At 53.7% G+C, this 17,954-nt stretch overlaps 2 protein-coding genes across 5 annotated transcripts; both read right to left on the bottom strand.

The window, feature by feature from the left end:
• Positions 1-2,750: 2,750 nt before the first annotated feature.
• On the bottom strand, positions 2,751-6,150 carry NRN1L (neuritin 1 like). Its single transcript, XM_049622844.1, has 3 exons — positions 5,790-6,150; positions 4,895-5,027; positions 2,751-4,760 (listed from the first exon to the last, which is right to left on the bottom strand). The coding sequence occupies exons 1-3, from the start codon at positions 6,070-6,072 to the stop codon at positions 4,475-4,477; spliced, it is 702 nt and encodes a 233-aa protein (XP_049478801.1). The 5' UTR covers positions 6,073-6,150; the 3' UTR covers positions 2,751-4,474.
• Positions 6,151-6,250: 100 nt separating this feature from the next.
• EDC4 (enhancer of mRNA decapping 4) lies at positions 6,251-17,768 on the bottom strand. 4 transcript variants are annotated; one of them, XM_049622813.1, is made up of 29 exons: positions 17,476-17,768; positions 14,663-14,819; positions 14,218-14,329; positions 13,821-13,920; positions 13,370-13,559; positions 13,115-13,262; positions 12,924-13,028; positions 12,487-12,596; positions 12,312-12,395; positions 12,123-12,218; positions 11,930-12,032; positions 11,632-11,812; positions 11,472-11,544; positions 11,281-11,372; positions 11,015-11,214; positions 10,787-10,920; positions 10,542-10,710; positions 9,782-10,215; positions 9,593-9,697; positions 9,356-9,508; positions 9,230-9,266; positions 8,920-9,097; positions 8,648-8,803; positions 8,428-8,543; positions 8,166-8,331; positions 7,892-8,078; positions 7,580-7,799; positions 7,030-7,193; positions 6,251-6,779 (listed from the first exon to the last, which is right to left on the bottom strand). In XM_049622813.1, exons 1-29 carry the CDS (start codon positions 17,558-17,560, stop codon positions 6,587-6,589), a joined length of 4,248 nt encoding a protein of 1,415 aa, XP_049478770.1. In that variant the 5' UTR covers positions 17,561-17,768; the 3' UTR covers positions 6,251-6,586. The 4 variants fall into 4 exon arrangements, with proteins under 4 accessions (XP_049478770.1, XP_049478772.1, XP_049478771.1 ...); XM_049622815.1 differs by having other exon boundaries at positions 10,542-10,695; XM_049622814.1 differs by having other exon boundaries at positions 11,015-11,202.
• Between the last annotated feature and the right edge of the window lie 186 nt (positions 17,769-17,954).

The following is a 17,954-nucleotide window of genomic DNA, read 5'->3' as shown; positions in this document are numbered from 1 at the left end:
TGATCTCCTAGTCCGTGAGTTCGAGCCCCAGGTGGGGCTCTGTTCTGACAGCTCAGAGCCTGGAGCCTGCTTCGGATTCGGTGTCTCCCTCTCTCTCTGCACCTCCCCCGCTCGCATTCTGTCTCTCTCTCTCTTAAAAAGTAAACATTAAAAAAATTTTTTAAAGACCTCTATAAGATCAGAATTATCTCACTACTTTACAATAAACTCAAACTGCCCGGGTAAAAAGTAGATGACACAGGTGATAAGGGCATTGTAACCTCCATCCATCTACCTCATTTCAGTCTGTTCATTTGTTAAAATATTGAGTATTTATTTCGTACGTGCAATTGTCTTTGACTGTATAAGCCAATGTTATACTTTAAAGCTAAAAAATACATTAACACCAATAAAACATCATGGTTTGTTTTATGCAGTAGAGTTTCATAAAAGATTTTATTTAAGGGACACCCGGGGGGCTTAGTTGGTTGACTGTCCAATTTCAGCTCAGGTCATGATCTTGATCATGAGTTCCAGCCCCACATAAGGTTTGCTGCTGTCAGAGCAGAGCCTGCTTGGGATCCTCTGTCCCCCAACTCCCCCCCGGCCCTCCTCTGCTTGCACTCTCTCTCTCAAAAATAAACATTAAAAGGGGCTCCTGGGTGGCTCAGTCGGTTGAGCCATCAATTTGGCTCAGGTCATGATCTTGTGGTTGGTGGGTTTGAGCCCCACTTTGGGCTCTGTTCTGGCAGTGCAGAGCCTGCTTGGGATTCTTTCTCCATCTCTCTGTGCCTCCCCACTCACACTGTCTCTCAAAATAAATAAAGAAAAGCTTTAAAAAATTAAATGTTAAAGAAAAATATTTTATTTAAAAAACACCTTTAGGGGTGCCTGACTAGCTCAGTGGAGTGGATGACTCTTGATCTCAGGGTTGTGGGTTCGAGCCCCATACTGGGTGTAGAGATTACTTTTTAAAAAAATTAAAGGGGCACCTGGGTGGCTCAGTCCATTAAGCGCCTGACTTTTGATTTTGGCTCCGGTCATGATCTCACAGTTCATAAGATGGAGCCCCAAGTGGGGCTCTGTGCTGACAGCACTGAGCCTGCTTGGGATTCTCTCTCTGCCCCTCCTCTGCTAGAGCTCTCTCTCTCTCTTAAAATAAATAAATATTTTTTAAGCTATAAAAAAATGTTTTAATTAAAAAAAAAACCCTTTCAAAATCACTCCTCTCCCCCGCCCCCACAAAGAATCACTTCCAAAAGTCTAGTGTGATAATTAAGGGCCAAACAAACCTGGGATCATATCCTAGATACTTCCACAGCTGTGTGACTTTGGGCAAGACATCTCGCCTCCTTAAGCCTCATTTTTCTTATGTTTTATGGGGATCATAATCCTGACCCCACATCATTGTTGTGAAAGGTTAAAAGTAATATGAAATTCAGTGGGGCACCTGGGTGGCTCAGTTGGTTAAACATCAGACTTTGGCTCAGGTCATGATCTCGTGGTTTATGGGTTCGAGCCCTGCATCAGGTTCTGCCCTGACAGCTGGGTGCCTGGAGCCTGCTTTGGATTCTCCCTCTCTCTCTCTCTGCCCCTACCCCACTTGTGCGCGCGCTCTCTCTCTCTCTCTCTCTCTCAAAAATAAGTAAACATTTAAAAAATTTTTAATTAAAATAAACGTCTCTTAATTTCCGCTCAGGTCATGATCTCACGATTTGTGAATGGAGCCCCACATCAGGCTCTGCACTGACAGTGAGGAGCCTGCTTGGGATTCTATTTCTCCCCCTCTCTCTGCCCCTCTCCCTGCTCTTTCTCTCTCTCTCAAAAATAAATAAATAAACTTAAAAAATAATAAGGAATTCTAGGGTTGATAAGGCGTAGAAATCCACACAACACCCCAGTTTTACAGACATTCAGCAACTTAATTCAACAAGTATTTATTGAGCCCTTGCTACTGCCAGGTGCTGGTCTGGGCTCTGGTAAAGATCAAAGGGCCTTGAGATGAAGAGGCATGTTAATGCAGAGGGACTCAGCTCTGGACATTCAGCCCCCAGGCTCTACCCTGAACAATAAGCTTTTCCATAGCCACAGAGCTGTAAATGTAAGACACATTATCACCATGATGCTCTGAGCTGGGCAGATGTGTCTGGAGCCCAGTCTGCCTATCAGCCCACCCCTCTCCTCCAGCTCTGGGATGAAACATACAAAGCTCTTAAGCCCTTGGCCAGAAAGCAGATTCTATCCCCACCCCCATGCACACACTCCAGGTCACTCACTTCCAGGGAAGAGCAGGGACTTAGCAAAAACCAGGGGAAAGTAGGGCACAGCAGGAGGATAGTAATCCCTCTGATGGCTGGCCATCACAGTTGGGCCCCTGCTCCTAGCCACCAATCAACAGTTGCTTTGAGAAGACTTTTGGGATTTGGATCCCCAGCATCATCCTGCCCAAAGTATGCCCAGGCTAGGTAAAGGGGCTGCCCCAAATGACATATCCTCCATGCTGAGGTCGTTCTTGGTCCAAGCTCTTATTGATATAACACTTTGTATGCTAGGCTTAGAGATTCTTTCATTCCACACACTTCTACAAGTGCAGCCTTTATACCCAGCCCAAAAGTGGGTGCTAGAGACATAAAGAATGAAGAATTCTGACCCAGACCCAAATAGTAGCAAGTCACTGTTATCAGTATTGAGACAGAAGATAGCCGGGGAGCTGTGTGGATCTGTAGGAGGCTTCTGATTCAGCTCGGAGTCAGGGTTATGAAGGAGGTGATACTGAACAAGAAAAGGAGTTCACCAGGAGGATATGGGGAAGGGTATTCTGAGTACAGAGAATAAATGTACAAAGACCCAAGGGAATAAAAGGCTGGCATTTCCTTCTGGAAAATTCTGGTCAAAGGGGGGCAGTTGTGGGAGGAGTTTTCTCCTGATTTTTCCCCTTCAAGTCATGTGAGAAGATGGGTAATGACTGGTTGGGAGATAGAAGTGGAGATAAAAGTACAGGTGAATGAAGCACAGAAGTCAAGGTAGGGCAGAGATTGCTGATTGAGGTATCTGAGCTAAGTGGAATGGGAAGGTGTTTGGGAAGCATGGATGAAGTAGGGCTCCTACATGTGAGGATGGAAGTCTCTGGAGGCACCTATCACCCTGGAGCCAAACAATGGTTCAATTAGGCCCGATTCTGTCCTGGGAACAATAGCTCCCCGGCATGGGCTCTAGTGTATACCTAGTCTGCCAAGCTCTAAATGCCAACCCTGATTCCTTTGGGCCCCTCTTGTAAAGCCCTGTCCAACTCAGCCCCATCCATTCTGACCTCTTCTATCACCCTCATCACATGCCTTCCCTGAAGGCTCCCCTGATGTCAAGGACTAGGTAGGCAGATCACTGCTCCATGCTCAAGCAGAAGGGAGTTGCAGGAGTGGACTGAAGCAACTGTGGGCAGAGCTGGTTTATGCAGGGCCTCACAGAATGAGGGCCTCATAGAATGAAAAAGAGCTTAACATCAGAATCAGTTCTCAGTTTTTAAAAATGGCAAATAAGGCAGAGGGAGTGTGAGCAGAAGTCAGTGAGTTCACGGCACTGCCCACACAAGTCATGGGGTGGTGGTGGAAGAATGACCGAGAGAGGGTCTCACCCTCTCTGAGGGCTCCTCCTTGCCTCAGGATTCTGCCCATGCAGATTCTTGCTCTTCGCCAGAGTGGACAGGGGCTCCTCACACGCATGCTCATTCCATGCTTCCAGAAAGTCTTCTGGGATTGTTGACTTCACAATGCATACCTCTTCTCAAAGAACAAGCTTGAGTAGAGTCCAGAGGAATCCTCATTATGACCGCAGTTTCTGCAGCTCCAGGTCACCTCAGGGACTTGAATACAGACCCCAACAGGGACTCCCCACTTTCTGGAACAGGCTCCACTCAAGTAGATCAGGACCCCGGAGAGGGAGAGGACAGAGCACTTAATCTGTCTTGAAGGCTAAGGTGGTAGTTAGCAGAGGGAGGATGAGGTGGTGGCATGACAGGAATGTGGAGGCTGGAATGTGGGGATGGGGGTGGACTGGCTTGAGGAGCTTGGGGGTGAGGTGGTACACTCCACGCTCTCACCTTGCCTGTAAAGGCCAGGATATGAAGGGCAGGCAGGGGTAGGAATGACAGCCTGGGAGAACAGAGGAAGGCTGTGCATTCCGGTAGATTTCAGGTCACCACCAGAGCTCTTGGAACCTGCACACAATGGAAAGCTTTGCACAGCCAGCCCTGGGAAATGAGTGTCTGTAAGTAGAAAGATTGAGTCCCCTGTGGCAGCCATGGGCCCCACCCATCCAGTCCTGGGGATCAGCTTCTGGAGGCCTCCGCCCCAGCCAAGCAGGCTATAGCCAGAAGAAAGGAAGGAGCTTAGTACAAATATAAATACCTTTAATGAAAGCCAAGGGCACTCTGCAGAGCCCCAGCAGCAGCCACCAGAGCAGGGTAGGAGGCAGGGGTGCCGCTACTCCACTAGACTGGCTAGGCCAGAGGCCCTAGGAGGCAGGCAAGTGCCAGAGCAGCTGCCAGCAGTGGGGGTGCAGGGGCTGGGCTATGTGCAGACCCTGTTGCCTGCAGTGTCTCCTGGTTGGTCTCAGGGCCCATGCCATGCTCCCTAATGCGCACAGGGGTGCCACACAGAGCATGCAAGTTATCTGGGTGTGGGGCGCGGCGAGCTTCTTGCTGTAGTGACTCCCACACGGCGGCAGCCTCCTCCGGACAGCGCAATAGGACTCGGGAGGCACAGATGTGGAAGTCATTCCAAGACCTGTTAAAGGCTTGGGGTTAGGGTAATTAGGTGGGGCAAAGAGACTTTTCTAATGGGAAGGAAAAGGTTCAGGCCCCAAGGGCCTGGTGGTGGGGGTCTGGTGATCAGGTGGCTGTCGTCACACCTACCCTTACCTGCAGACAGTCTCCAGTTCGCCTCCCAGGCCCATGCTGTCCCCCAAGCGGATGAGACATTCAGCAAAGCCCTGGTATATGGTGTCACAGCCCCCTGGGCCTGTTGCAGCTGCTGCCAGAGGAGATACAAGGACTAGGGGTGGGGGTAGAAAATGGTTGATAGCATGACTCGCCTGGCTCCCCTTCCCCGCTAAGCCCCCAGGGGCTTGTTTACCTGAGTATGCTCTGGGGACGTGACTCAGCGTGAAACAGAGGTACCCAAGAGAACCAAGGGGCATGTCTGGTGATCACCTGCATTGACCGCCCCACCTCTAGATGCAATGGGGACAGGATACATAGAGAGGGGGAAGAAGGTGTCCCATCCCAAGGGGCTGACTCTTCCTCTGAGCTTCTAGGGTTGCAGGCCAGGTGAGGATGTTCCAAATGCAGGAGTCAGGACACAGAGAGGAGGGGCAGAGTCCAGGGCTATTGGGCTTCCTGAACTGTCCTGCAGCCTAGATAAGCTTCGCCTGGCCTTCCCACCCCATCCCCAAAGACAGGTGTTTTCAGCCAGGTAGAACAGGATACAGGGGTCAGGATCTAGGTGAGACCCTAACAGAGGACCTCAGGGGTCCCACAGCTGGTCTAAGAGTCCCATCACATCCTATGTCTCCATTTATCGGAAAGGGGCTGTGGAATTTCAGGGTCCTTTCCCCACGACTAGGCCTCAGTTCATGCCCATTTTGCATCCTGAAACCACTGGAACACGTTATTCCTTCGCTGGAGCCCTTGCACCTCCTCTCCAGCCTGGTTCTCAGCACTCAAGGCTGTGCCTCTGCTCCCACACACCCTATACCCAGACTAGGGAGAGTGTGCCGCCCGGTTGCCAAGCTGGGTCTGGCACTCCCGCACTCACCAAGTGGTAGCAGCAGCAGCAACAGCCCCAGCACACCGGATGGTCGGGGCAGTCGCTGGCGGTGGTGACAGGAGGAGTAGCTGCGCATCATCCCCGGCTGGGAGCCTAGTGCCTGAGCTAGCAGCTTGCAAGCGCAGCCCTTCGGCCCAGCCTCCGGAAGAAGGGCCTGTGATTGGATGGGAGTCGGGGGCGGGGCCCAAAGCCAGCTGGCGGCCCCACCCCAGTAGGGAGATAGGCAAAGGCGGGTAGGGACCAAAGAGAGAAGAGCTGGGGACACAGGCATTGCAGAGCTGACCCCAGGGCCCTGTCTCAGAGATGGAGAGGGGTTTCTGGGAAGAAAGTTGCGCAGATGAGGGTGGGCGTCCAGGCACCTGGGTTAGCCTAGACAGAACTCCACACAGGGAGGAGACGGAAGAGAGAACAGAGGCCCTTATCAAAGTTACACCAAATGCACACACATGTTCCATTTTATTCCAAAAGCATTTAATTGAATTTCTCAACATTTTTCAAAAACAAAAAGATCCAAATCGGAGGTAAAAAGGAATATGGAAAATTCAACTCAAGTGGTGTCACGATCTCAGGGGTCATGCTCCAGGCATGGCAGAACCCAAGAAGGCACAATACCCACCCTGGGCCCAGCCAAAACCTGCTGGCTACCACAACCTGTAGACCACATCCAGTGCTCTCCCCTCAAACACCCCAGAGGTGGGAGCCTAAGCAGGTAAAAGGACAGACACTAGCCTAAGCCTGTGTGCTGGCCTTCAGTGCCTCCCCACCCCTGGGCAAGGCAGGCTTAGCTAAGGGAGGCTAGGGGTTACAAGGCCGTGCAGCATGAGGCTGAGACGCCGGGCCACTTTGCCAAGTGAGTTGTGTGGCTCAGCCTGCAGGAACTGAAAGAGCTTCTGGCGCACCTGGGCCATGACGGAGCCCATGTGGTCCCGAGTGATGGGGTCACTGTGGTCCAGGTGCATCACAGCCTCTTCCAGGTAGCTATGGTGGAAGAAAGGGACAGGATACAGGTGGGTTCCGGCAAATGGGAGTGCCCCCTAGTGGCACTGAGGCCCAGAGGGACGGCTGATGGGGGGTGGGGGGGGGGGGGGGCGGGGAAGGGTCCTCAAAGCCTGAGATGGGTGGGAACAGAGATGGGAGAAAATTAGGAAGCAGAGACAGGCAGAAGTCTCTGCTTTGAACTGCTCCCCCACCTTCACCCCAGCCTGTCTCCTGACCTGAGTCCACTCACCTGAGCTTGAGGTCAGTTCGAGTACCAAGGTCAGAGGCCAGCTGCTGGATGAGGGAAAGGAGCACAGGCTGGGAGAGTGGGCAGGGTGGCTGCCCAAAAACCTGCCCTGGGTCCACAGTTTCACACACATACAGCACCAGGTTCAGGTCAGCAGCCGTCAGGGCCTAGGGTAAGAACAGTATTTATAGCTAATGTCAGAATGGAATACCTACTTGTCTGGCTGTGTGGCCAGGGAAATAATGACCAGGGTAGGGTACCGAGGGCTCCAGAGGGGGATGCTCAGGGGCCCAGAGACAGTAATATAGGGATGTGTTGTTACTTTAAGAGATCAGGAGAGGTTTCCTAAGAAGGGTAGTCATGAAACAAGGTAGATTGAGGTAAAAAGACCCTGGAACCAGGCAGAGAAGTAGGGGGAAATGGCCAGAAAGGCCAAAGAGAACCAAGAACAGCCTGTTAGGGTCAGACTGCCCAGAGCCTGACAGGTAGAGTATGGTGTGTGGGCCCTGTCAGGAAACACCTAACCCCTACCTGGACCTAATGCCTGGCGTACCTGCTGGAAGGCCTGATTGAGGTGGCCCTGCTGCAGCAGCTGTAGAATATGGGCTTGCTGGGCCTGGCAGTCGAGGTGGGCAGCGGGGACAGGTGTGCCAGCAGCTGAACGCATGGCCTGCATGATGCTAGACGTGACAGCGGCCTGTTGCTCCTTAAGTGCTACACTCACCTCACCTTTAACGATGCGCTGTACCTGTGCTAAAATTGACTCCTGCAGGCTGCAAAGGGAAGTGAGGGAGATGAGGTAGATAAGAAGTCCCATCTGGCACTTTCAAAACACACCACCTTGCCCAGCACCCTGCCCACACACCTGCCCACAGCCACGTGCAGCTGGTGCTGCACCTCAGCCCGAACGCTGCTGGATACAGTGGCTGCCATCTGCTCAGTGGCACCCTGCAGTGTGCTGACCAGGCCTCGCAGCTGGGCCAACACGGGCTCCCGTGCTTCCTGTTCTCGTGCCTTCCGGCTCTTCATGTGGCTCTCTAGCTGCTGCAAGTCTGAGAGGTCACCATAGGGGCCATGAGAGGGATAGTGGGGGAGAGGGGGCCAGCCCCTCCCACCTTGAAGCATATGACCCCACTCACATTCTTGCGTGCCCAGTCGGAAGCTATCATTGATCTGCTGGAACATGGCCTGGCAGCTCTTCTCAAAGGCTGGCAGTACCACGCTCTGGAAGGCTTCACGGTAGGCAGACTGCATTGGCCCCTGTAATGTGTCTGCAGCTGCTCGGGCAATGGCATCTGTCAAGTTCTGGGGAAAGAGGGAAGGCTGAGTTGAAAGGCTGAGCCCAAGTTGGCCTGACCTGGCCCACCAACCACCAATCTGTCATCTGGGGCCCTACAGCACCTTGGACTTTAGTAGCTTGGAGATATTCTCTTTCATGCTACCCTCCACAGCTGTGAGCTTGGTGGCCACAGAATTGCTCAGTTGGCCTGCCACTGGCTCCAAACTCCTGGAGACACCTGGGGCAGGGTGAGAAGGAATAGGTAGAGCCATGAAAGGCAGATTGACAGATAGGAAGCCCCACTCCCACCTGGCCCACCCAGAGTCTCCACACAAAACTCACATGGAGGCACAGTCTTCTTGATCTCATCCCGTATGCTGCGCTCTAGCCGACCAGCTATAGCTGAAGACAGTGCCTGGGACAGCTGTTGCGTCAGCTGCTCCTGCAGCTGCCCACCCCGCTGCTGCCCCTCAGCCAGTGCCCGCTCCAGCCGCCGCTCTGCGTTGTAGCTAAGGAATAGGCCTGAAGCGGGTCCCACATCCCTTCCTGGGGCCAAGAATGCTGCTGCTTCAACCGACCCCTGTGCCATGCCATGCCGCAACCCATAAGGATACGGTCTTGCTCATGCCGTGACTCTAGGGCGCGTTCTACGTGGCCCGTGACTGTGCTCTGCAAGCCTTCAAGTTGGGTGCAAAGACGCTGCAGCAATTCTTCCTGGCTGTGCCGCAGCTCTGCCAGCTCTCTCTGCTGTTGCCAAATTAGTGCTGGCCAGTCTTCAGGAGCTTCTGCCACCTGCCAGAAGCACTGACAATCAGGTGATGCCGCCCCCTACATTCTCACCCACTAGACCAGGGAATGGCCCAGAGCCCTTCCCACCCTCACAGGGAGGATTCTCAGAAATGGAAAAGGTGTTACTTCACTTACCTGGTGCTCCATGAGCCGGGATCCTACGGCCGAATCCCTGCCATGGGCAAGAAGCACCTCAGGCTACGTCAGGCACGGCAGCCTGGGAACCACCCCTCTCCCTGGCCCCAGGACCCCACCCCCTACCCGTCATCTTTCTTGCCCTTTCTCTTAAGCTTGGGTGAGGCTCGAGGAGATCCCTTGGTCTTCCAGTCCTTGGCTGGCAGCCGTGGAGTGGGAACTTTGGTGCCAAAGCCCCCTGCAGCAGAGGCAAGGCTGGCCACTTCATCATCATGGTCACTGTAGGAAGGGGAAAGAGAAAGATAAGCACCTACCTACTTGCCGGCTCTCCCTATGAGAGGAATAGTGTAGGGTGGCACCAACCTTTGCTCAGCACTGGCATCCTGGCTATCATGTTGCTGCAGGAGGTGATAAGGTGGTCGGTGGAAGGCCAGGCTCTTGTGCTTCTCCTGGAGGCCATTCCTGGGACTGAAGGAACAGGCCAACTCAACAGTGCATGACTCTATCTGAAACCCCTACCAACAGCACACTTTGTCCTGCCAGGCTCCTCACCTCTCTGCCAGGCTGCTGCAGGTCTCACGAGTAATGTCTGGTGCCGTAGGCCAGACCTGATTGTCAGGGGCTGTGGCTTCCTGGGTCAAGGCTGCCTCCAAAAGGGAAGGGGTACTATGCCGATCCCCATCCCCAGGGCCTCCATCCAGGCCAAGCTGAGAGCCAAGCTCAGATGCTGGCCGGGGCCGTGGGGACAGCAGGTGTAGCGCTGAGGCAGCCGAGGCCATACTATCTGGTTCAAGACCCTCAGGAGCAGAGGAGACAAAACCACGGGAGAGGGCCTCAGATGCAATCTCAGGGATGTCCTGGGACAGGGCAGTGGAAGCTGAGGAGATAACATCAGGGGAGCGGGTACGGCTAGGGGAAGCCTGGGGTAGCCCCAGGGGCTCCACTTCCTGCAGCTCCAGTGATAGTGCAGAAGCAGCAGTAGGCACCTGAGGTGGAGCAAAGATGGGACTTAGGTGGTGGGACATGGGGATGGGAGAGCACAGAGATGAGGCCCTGACGTTTGTAGAGATGAGACACTGCAGTGGGGGATGCAGATCAAAAATCCCACAGCCCGGGAGGGGAGGAGATAGGAAAATAGGCTATGGGAGGTAGAAATATAGGATATAGGTTGAGAAGTTGCCCTCCAGGGAACAGGGAAGGCTGGAATGACCTCAGAGAAAGGCCTCAGGTGCTATGGGAGTAGAGTGCCACCAAGCTTCCCACAACCAGATACCTGCCACCCTGTACTTCATACACACTCCTACACACACACCTGTCCAGGTGCTTTGGGAGTCAGTTTGTCAGCTGGACCTGGGAGCAAGCTAGGCAAGAGGCTACGCGGGCTTGCCTGCAGGCTGCTGCTGCTGCTCATTGTCAAACTGCCATCCAGCTGCAACTTGGGGCTCAAAGTCAGCTCCTCGGGTGGCCTGGTGGCAGGAAGGCTAAGGTATAGCAGCCAGAGTTTGGTATCACCTGGCACCAGCCCCTGCCATCCCCCAACCCTGAGCCTCGCTTCACCTGGGCAGGGAGGGGTCCACAGCTGAGGTACTGCTCATGGCAGACACAGCTGTAAGAGAGGAGGAGCTGGAGCTGGAGCTGGAGCTGGAGCTGGAGCTGCTGCTGCTGTTGCTGTTGCTGGGGGAGGCAGCAATCTGGGGAGAGGCAGGGGATCAGCACTATATGGCCTGCAGGTGGGATATTCCCGGGTCCCCTTGCCCTGAGCCCCACACTCCTCCACCAGCATACCTGCTGCAGGGAGGTGCTAGGTGTCATGAAGGCGTCAGGTGTCATCAGCTTGGGCTTGGTCTCACTGCTCAGACTGAGGAAGTCAGCAGGTGCAGGTAGCTCCACTATGCGTCGGAGGTCAGGCTGGGAGCCTTGGGTAGCTGACCCCAGGCCCTCAGAGCCCAGTTCGGGCCGAGACTCTCCAAATGCTGTGGGGAAAGCTGCCACTTGAGTCAGATCTCAGAACCTGGTCAGTCTAACCTGCTTCCCTCTTACTCCTCACTCACCGAAGTCCTCATGGGCAGTGTGGGTGGGGAGTGGGGCCACCACATCAGGGTTCAGCTGTGGCTGGAAGCGGATCTGTACGTCTTGCAATGCCCTATAGGCAGAGAAGAGAGTAGGAGAGGACTCAAAGGGGCCAGAGCAGTAGGGTGGGGAGGGGCACAGACAGGGCACTGGTACTTCCCAACGTACTCACTTAGTATGCACACAGAAGAGTTTGATGAGCACACCAGCTGCAGACTCCACAGCACCAGCTCCGTGGGTTCCATCTACAAAGACAGTGTGGGCAACTAAGCCTGGCCCTCTCTGACTCCACACTTCCCGACATACATATACCCTGACCTTGACCAGCTCACCAGCCCCTAGGCTGTCATTCTCTTCCTCAGCAGGTAGCACTTCAGTGTGCCGCAGCCGGCAGCGACTCACAACCTGGATACCGAAGCTCAGCACAGGATGGGTGAGCAGGAACTCAGAGATGGAGCTGAAGCAGGCACGGCCCTCCTCCTGGTTCTGCAGCAGCTCCATCACGTAGAGGACCTGCACAGAGAGTAAACTCACAGCTGAGCCCAGTGGCTGTGAGGGTTGTGGATGTGCCCAACACCCCTGCTGCCCTGAAGATACCGGCTCTGCCCAGGGTGCCCCACTATAGGTTACCTTCCGTTGCACATCGCTGAGAATAAGGTATTCAGCAGAGAGGTCCAGACAAACCTTGAGGCTGGGGGGCACACTCACTGAGCTAAAGATATCTGGGGAGAAACTGAGGGGCCGGGGAGGCAGGATTAATGAGACAGAGAGTGGAAATAACCCACATCCATAACTCTGCTGCCCCTAGCCAGCCTCTGCTTACCGAATTGTCTGCAGACAGGTCCAGGACACTGTGCACCACATCTTTAGCTCTCGATTCTGGTCAGCGCCAGTAATAAGGAACCTCCAGAAAGGGACTCTGCAAAGCACCAAGGCATCGAATAGCTGGCTGGGCCCCCTACTGGAGAATTAAGGTCCAGCCCACTACCCACCTGCCTGCCCACTCACTCACTCAGGGTCCTGTTTCTTATGGTTGTCACAGAACAGGAGGCAGGAAAGGGACCTCCCATCATGAGGCTTCCATTCGTGCAGACACCTGCAAGAAGGCAGATGATGGGTCTGAGTGAATGATCTGGTCCTCACCTTGGTGGGGGAGGGGTGTCTCGATCCCTCAGGCTCTGCCTTACCTTGGTTCATCCTGCCCCTCAATGTAGATCTGCCAGAACTTGACAAAGCCATCATGGCTTGCAGTAGCCAGGACAGTCCCATCGGGTGAGAGGGCCCCTTCACTTAGACACTGGGAAGAACCCAAAGAGCCTTGCTTTGCCACCTGCCTAGTGGTGGGAGCAAGCCCTTCTCAGGTGAGGATGGTAGTGAGCTAAGCTGACCCACAGTGGGTGCGTACGTTTTTATGAAAGACCGATTAAATGGATGACTGTACAGAAGATCAGACCCCTAGGCTGAAGCCAGGCTAGGCAGGCATTCCATAGGTAAGGGTCACTTTGTGTTCAGAGTTCCCACGGGCAGAGTGCCAGTAAAGCCACCTGGGCAGGTGTGTTCAGGGGACAGATGAGGAACATAAGGAAAGTGGGGAGAGCAAGGAGGCAGTCAGATGCAGGCTTACCGTGCTATGGCCTTTGACCACGATGAAGCCTTGCTTGATCTGGCTGACACGCACAGGCCAGGTGCTGTGGTTGGAGCGGAGCATGTCCAGGTCCCACACCTCAGCCTGCAGGGTACAAGATGAGTGTTCAGCCCATGCCCACACCATGGACGCTCTGTCCCCTCCTCTCCCCTCATGCATGGTTCCCTCACCCGGTCCTCATGCAACAGGGCCACCGTTGGGCTGCCCTCCTCACAGCAGTCCTCACTCTCCTCAGGGATGAAGGGGCACCAGATGATCCTACGGAAGTGGTTCAGTGGTGTACCCTCTGGCTGCTGGATGTGGACCAAGATCTCTTCTCTGAGCAGGGTGTTAAGGGCTAAACAGGTGGATGATGAGGTGTGTCTGGTAGCCCCAGTCCCACCCACCTTTCTTCAGTCCCCCATCCCACCCCAGGGAAAGGATACTGAATTTTGCCATTAACTAGAGCCAAGCGCCACACAAACAGGTTGCCTGCCTCATCTAGGCAGGCCAGCTGTGAGGAATTCAGGTGTGCAAAGGCCAGATCAGCCACGCTGCCTGTGAAGCCCTTGAGCAGGGTCCGCTCCGAAGTGCTTACACTGATCACCCGCACCATCGCTGAGCCATTGTTGGCGGCTGGAATCAGAAGAGCAGTAGGCCACTGAGTAAGGCCCAGGCAGTGGCAGAGAAGCCCTGCCCTTGCCTGCCTCATTGTCACTACCAGTCTCAAGCTCAGTTTTCCCGCTTGGCTCCCCAAGGCCTGTCTGAGGTGGGGGCAGCAAAGATAAGCCTTCTATTGTACCCTAAAGGCTGAGTGGGCTGAATGGCCTGACAGTGGATTTGCATCTCTGAGGCTTCTAGCAGAACAGCTCCCTCCTCTCCCCTGCCCCTACTCACCCCGAATGGCATAGGCCAAGAAGGAGTTGGACACAGCAATCAGGTTGCCGTAGTAGTATTTCTGCTCCCAGTCATACTTGGCCACAGGCTGGATTTTCACCTGAGAAACAAGGGTGAGAAAGGTTGTAGAGGCTGAGGGCTAGGTTAGTTCTGCCAGAGCCCAGTTGGTCCCCAGCATCCCTGGGGACAGAAGATGCCCTATGTGTGAGCCCAGCCACACATTCACAACTCTTGAGGCCAGATTCCCACAGAGATTGGCAGCTAACCCTGGCTTTCTGAGACTGAGGCACACTACCTGTCAAGTTGGTTCCCATAGGAATTGGCAACATGGGTTAGGGGAGGGAAAGGCTGAACATGTCCCCATCCACCATACATGCCACAACATCCTGGCACCCACCTTGTTGCTGCCCCGTGCCTTGCTTGAGATGCTAGAGTCACTGCTGGCCACAATCTCCACCTCCTTGGCCAAAATCCCAATGCACGTAGAGCTGTCATCTCCTGAGAGGCAGCTGTGGGAAGGGATGAACAAGCTTGACTCCTGTTCTCACAAAGTCTCAATGGGCATGGTCGGGAGGGGGAGAGAATACAACCACTCTAGTAAAGGTGTCAAGTCCCAGGTGCTCAGCTATGCCTAGTCTACTGGTCCCCAAACCCACAGTTCCCTTTGCTCACCTCCCTCCTTGGTAATGGGCCTATTTCCATGCTAAAATGGAAGCTCAAACTTCAGATCCAGGCCAAGCTCTTTAGCTTGTCCTTTCCTCTCACTCTAGCACAAATATAACGTGATTAAGTGCATCATCCCAAAGACCCAGCACCACCACTGCCATTTCCCAGACACTCACATGACCTGCTTTTCCTGAAGATTAATAGGTGGCATGGCCCGGAGACCAGACTTGTTTGTTGAAGTACCATCACCTGAGCAGAGGGGGTCTGGGACCAGAAGCCCATTGAGATCTCCATTGTAGGCATTAGATGGCCGCTGGCTCTCTGCACTGGGACCTGGGGATAGAAAGGGCTGCTCTGAAGGTTGTTCCACCTGCTCACTGGCCTCTCCTCCTGTAGAATTTCATTCAAGAACCATGAGGTGCTCTAGGAACATTGCACTGAGGGAGCCATGTCAGTGGGGAGGAGGGCCCTTGGTTCATCTTTTGTTCCATAAATTCTGATAGTTAACTCAGTCTCTGCCAGGACCAAGGATGTGCATGGGGCTCTTCTACCTGAAGGAGGAGTAAAGCTATCAAGAACCTGGTGAAGTCAATTAATACTCAGGCTTGGGTCGGCACAGAGGGGCTCTGCGTACTTCAGGGAAGGCATGGGAAGGGTCAGGACAGACTTCATAGAGGAGATGCCATCACAGCCTGTGTGGCTGGAACACACAAACAGGAAAGATGGAGGGAAAACAAGCTACAGAGGTCTCAGGTATGAATCTTGGGTGCTTAAATTCTCCCTGTAGCAATGAGAGCCACAGAAGAGTGAGTGTGTGTGTGTGTGTGTGTCTCTCTCTCTATATATATATACATACATACACACACATATATCTTTTTTTTTTTTTTTTTTTTTGAGAGGGAGAGTGAAAGAGCACATGCGTGCACATGAGCAGGGGAGGGGTGGAGGGGGAGAGAGAGAATCCCAAAGAGGATCTACGCTGAGAGGGCAAGGAGCTCAATCCCACTACTGTGGGATCATGACCTGAGTTGAAATCAAGATTCAGAAGCACAATCGACTGAGCCATCCAGGTGCCCCTAGAGAGCCACAAAAGAGTTTTAAATGGGAAGGTGACATGGTCTGCTATGGCCAAAAGACTGACTGCTTTAAGTCAGCATGTAGCATAGTTGAGAATCCAAGTAAGATATACTAGGTCCTAGACCAAGATAGTGGTAGAAGATAGACAAGCGAGATGGACTCCTAACACATGAAAGGACATCAATAAGGAAGTAAGAAAGAAAGGAACCTGCCCCTCACAGAAATGGCTCAGAAGACGAACCACCTTGGGCATGTAAACTCAGAAAGAATGGACATGAAGGAGTTGGGACAAAGTAAAGAGAAACTATAGTCGGAAAAGACAGCATTTCAGTTGTTTGCCATTGGCTGTTTCAAGCACCTCACAGTCTCAGAAACCACCCTAAAACTCCCAGGTGACAAAGAGACTAGGGCTCCACATTGAAAAACATGGTAAGTTTCTAGTCACAAGACAGTATGGAGTTTGACATGGTGCTCCATTGAGAGGAGACCAGCAAGAGCTACTTGGAAAACTGGGCAATTAGGTACCAATCAACAAATAAGGAATTAAGTGGAAAGCCTGCAGGCCACTTCACTTGGATCAGAGCCACTTCAGCTGTTCAGGGAGAGGCTGGCCACTCTTCCTCCCAGGCAAGCTACCATGAAGACAAACAAGCTACAAAATACTGGCCACATCAGACTCTACCAAAGCTTTGTGCAGTCTAGTCTGCACAGAGGGGATGAGCAGGAGAGGTCCAAGCCAAGCTCACAAGTAAAGGGAGCACACATTCCAGGTCTGGGATGAAGTGCTTAGTGGTTTCAGGCAGCAGATGGATTTTCCTCAGGGGGTAAGGGGCAGCTAAACCCACCCAGGGTGAGCACCAGTGCCTGCTTCCAAAAGCAGCCAGTTTGGGCCTCCCAGCAGGTTTAAGAACAGGGTCCCAGGAAACACCAATTCTCAGCTGTGGTCACTGCATACCCACACCACCATCACCAGCCAATCTTTCAACCACTACAACTTTTCACAGGTTCCTGCACCTGCCAGGAAACTTTGGTGCCTTCACACATTCTATTTGTTCTTTGCAGAATGCCATTCTTGACACTCAATCACCTGTTCATATTATAACACCTAACCTAAACACTGTCTTCGGTCTCAGATCTGTTCTCAGGCACTCTCCAGCCCCAACCCCATCTACCATATCTCCATCACAGTACCAAAATACTCCTTTTTTTCAATGACAATTCCATGATGTTACAACCTCATTAGCTCTCTATGTTCTCAAGGCTCCTTGAGGGCAGGAGCAGCTCTATCACTACAAGCCCAAGTAAAGTTTAAGTAAATAGAAATAAACTAGGGCTTGCAAATGTTTGTAGCCTAATCCAATCAGTGTCATGCAGTCTGTGATTTGCTTTAATCCCAGAAAGGACACGGAAATGGGGCTGGTCATCTTTCTCCTGAAAATCAGTTTTAGAACAGCAGACCTCGAGTCTGTATTCCAGAGTGAAGGGCGAATTGCAGAGGGGGACCAGTGGCTCCTCAGCCCAGCGCCTAGGTCTAGACCCAGAACTCCGCACACCGAGGCCAGACCAGGCCTCAGAACTATGGCACAAGGATAGGGAACCTGAGCTAGCCCCAGTAACACTACAGACCTTGGGGCCAGGACACGAACCGAGCCCGGCGGATTCAGAGAAGGAGTCTCACCTTCAGCAGAGACGCTGAAGGACGCGAGGCAGAACGGCCCGGCTCCGGAATGGGAAGGGATTTGCACCCTTGACGGGCACGGTCAGCAATTTACCGCTCCAACCCCCGTCTTGCCTCACCAGCCAGGAGGATGCGGAATTGGTCCTGAGAGACCTGTGGGCCCTGAGGACGGCCCAGACCCGCGCCGCCCTTATGCCCGCTCGCCGAGAGCCCACCCCCGGTGTACTGGCTCACCCCCCGCGGGCCGGTCCAGCTTGAGGATGTCCCGCAGGTGCTGCGTGGCGTCCTCGATGTCGATGCTCGCGCAGGAGGAGGCCATGGGCCCAGGCGCAGGCGCCTCGTCCACGCCGCGTTCGTTTCGCTACCTCCGCGCAGAGTGCAGCCGCGCACAGCCCTGCCAGGACCAGACAGCAAGACAGCGGTCACTAAACTCGGTCCACCCGCCGCCCGCAAACCGCCGCCCGCGCCGCGTCCCTGTGCCCCACCAGCACCACCAACCGCCTCCACTTCCGGCCCGCCAGAGCCCTGGCTCCCGGAACCTGCGCAGGGTGAAGAAGAAAGGTTCCGGGCTGGGGGCGGAAGCTTCACCCCTCCCGGACCCTTTGGTCAACGGGTGAGGTAAATCAACCTTCTTCAGGGCTGAGGCAGAGCAAATATCTACGTAGTGGACTGCCCAAATCCCTGTGCACCTTGGGACATCCCGTCCAGTTTAT

The sequence above is a fragment of the Panthera uncia genome (assembly GCF_023721935.1).
Source record: "Panthera uncia isolate 11264 chromosome E2 unlocalized genomic scaffold, Puncia_PCG_1.0 HiC_scaffold_20, whole genome shotgun sequence".
In the NCBI taxonomy this organism is placed as follows: domain Eukaryota; kingdom Metazoa; phylum Chordata; class Mammalia; order Carnivora; family Felidae; genus Panthera; species Panthera uncia.
This window is presented reverse-complemented; position numbering and strand designations above follow the sequence as displayed.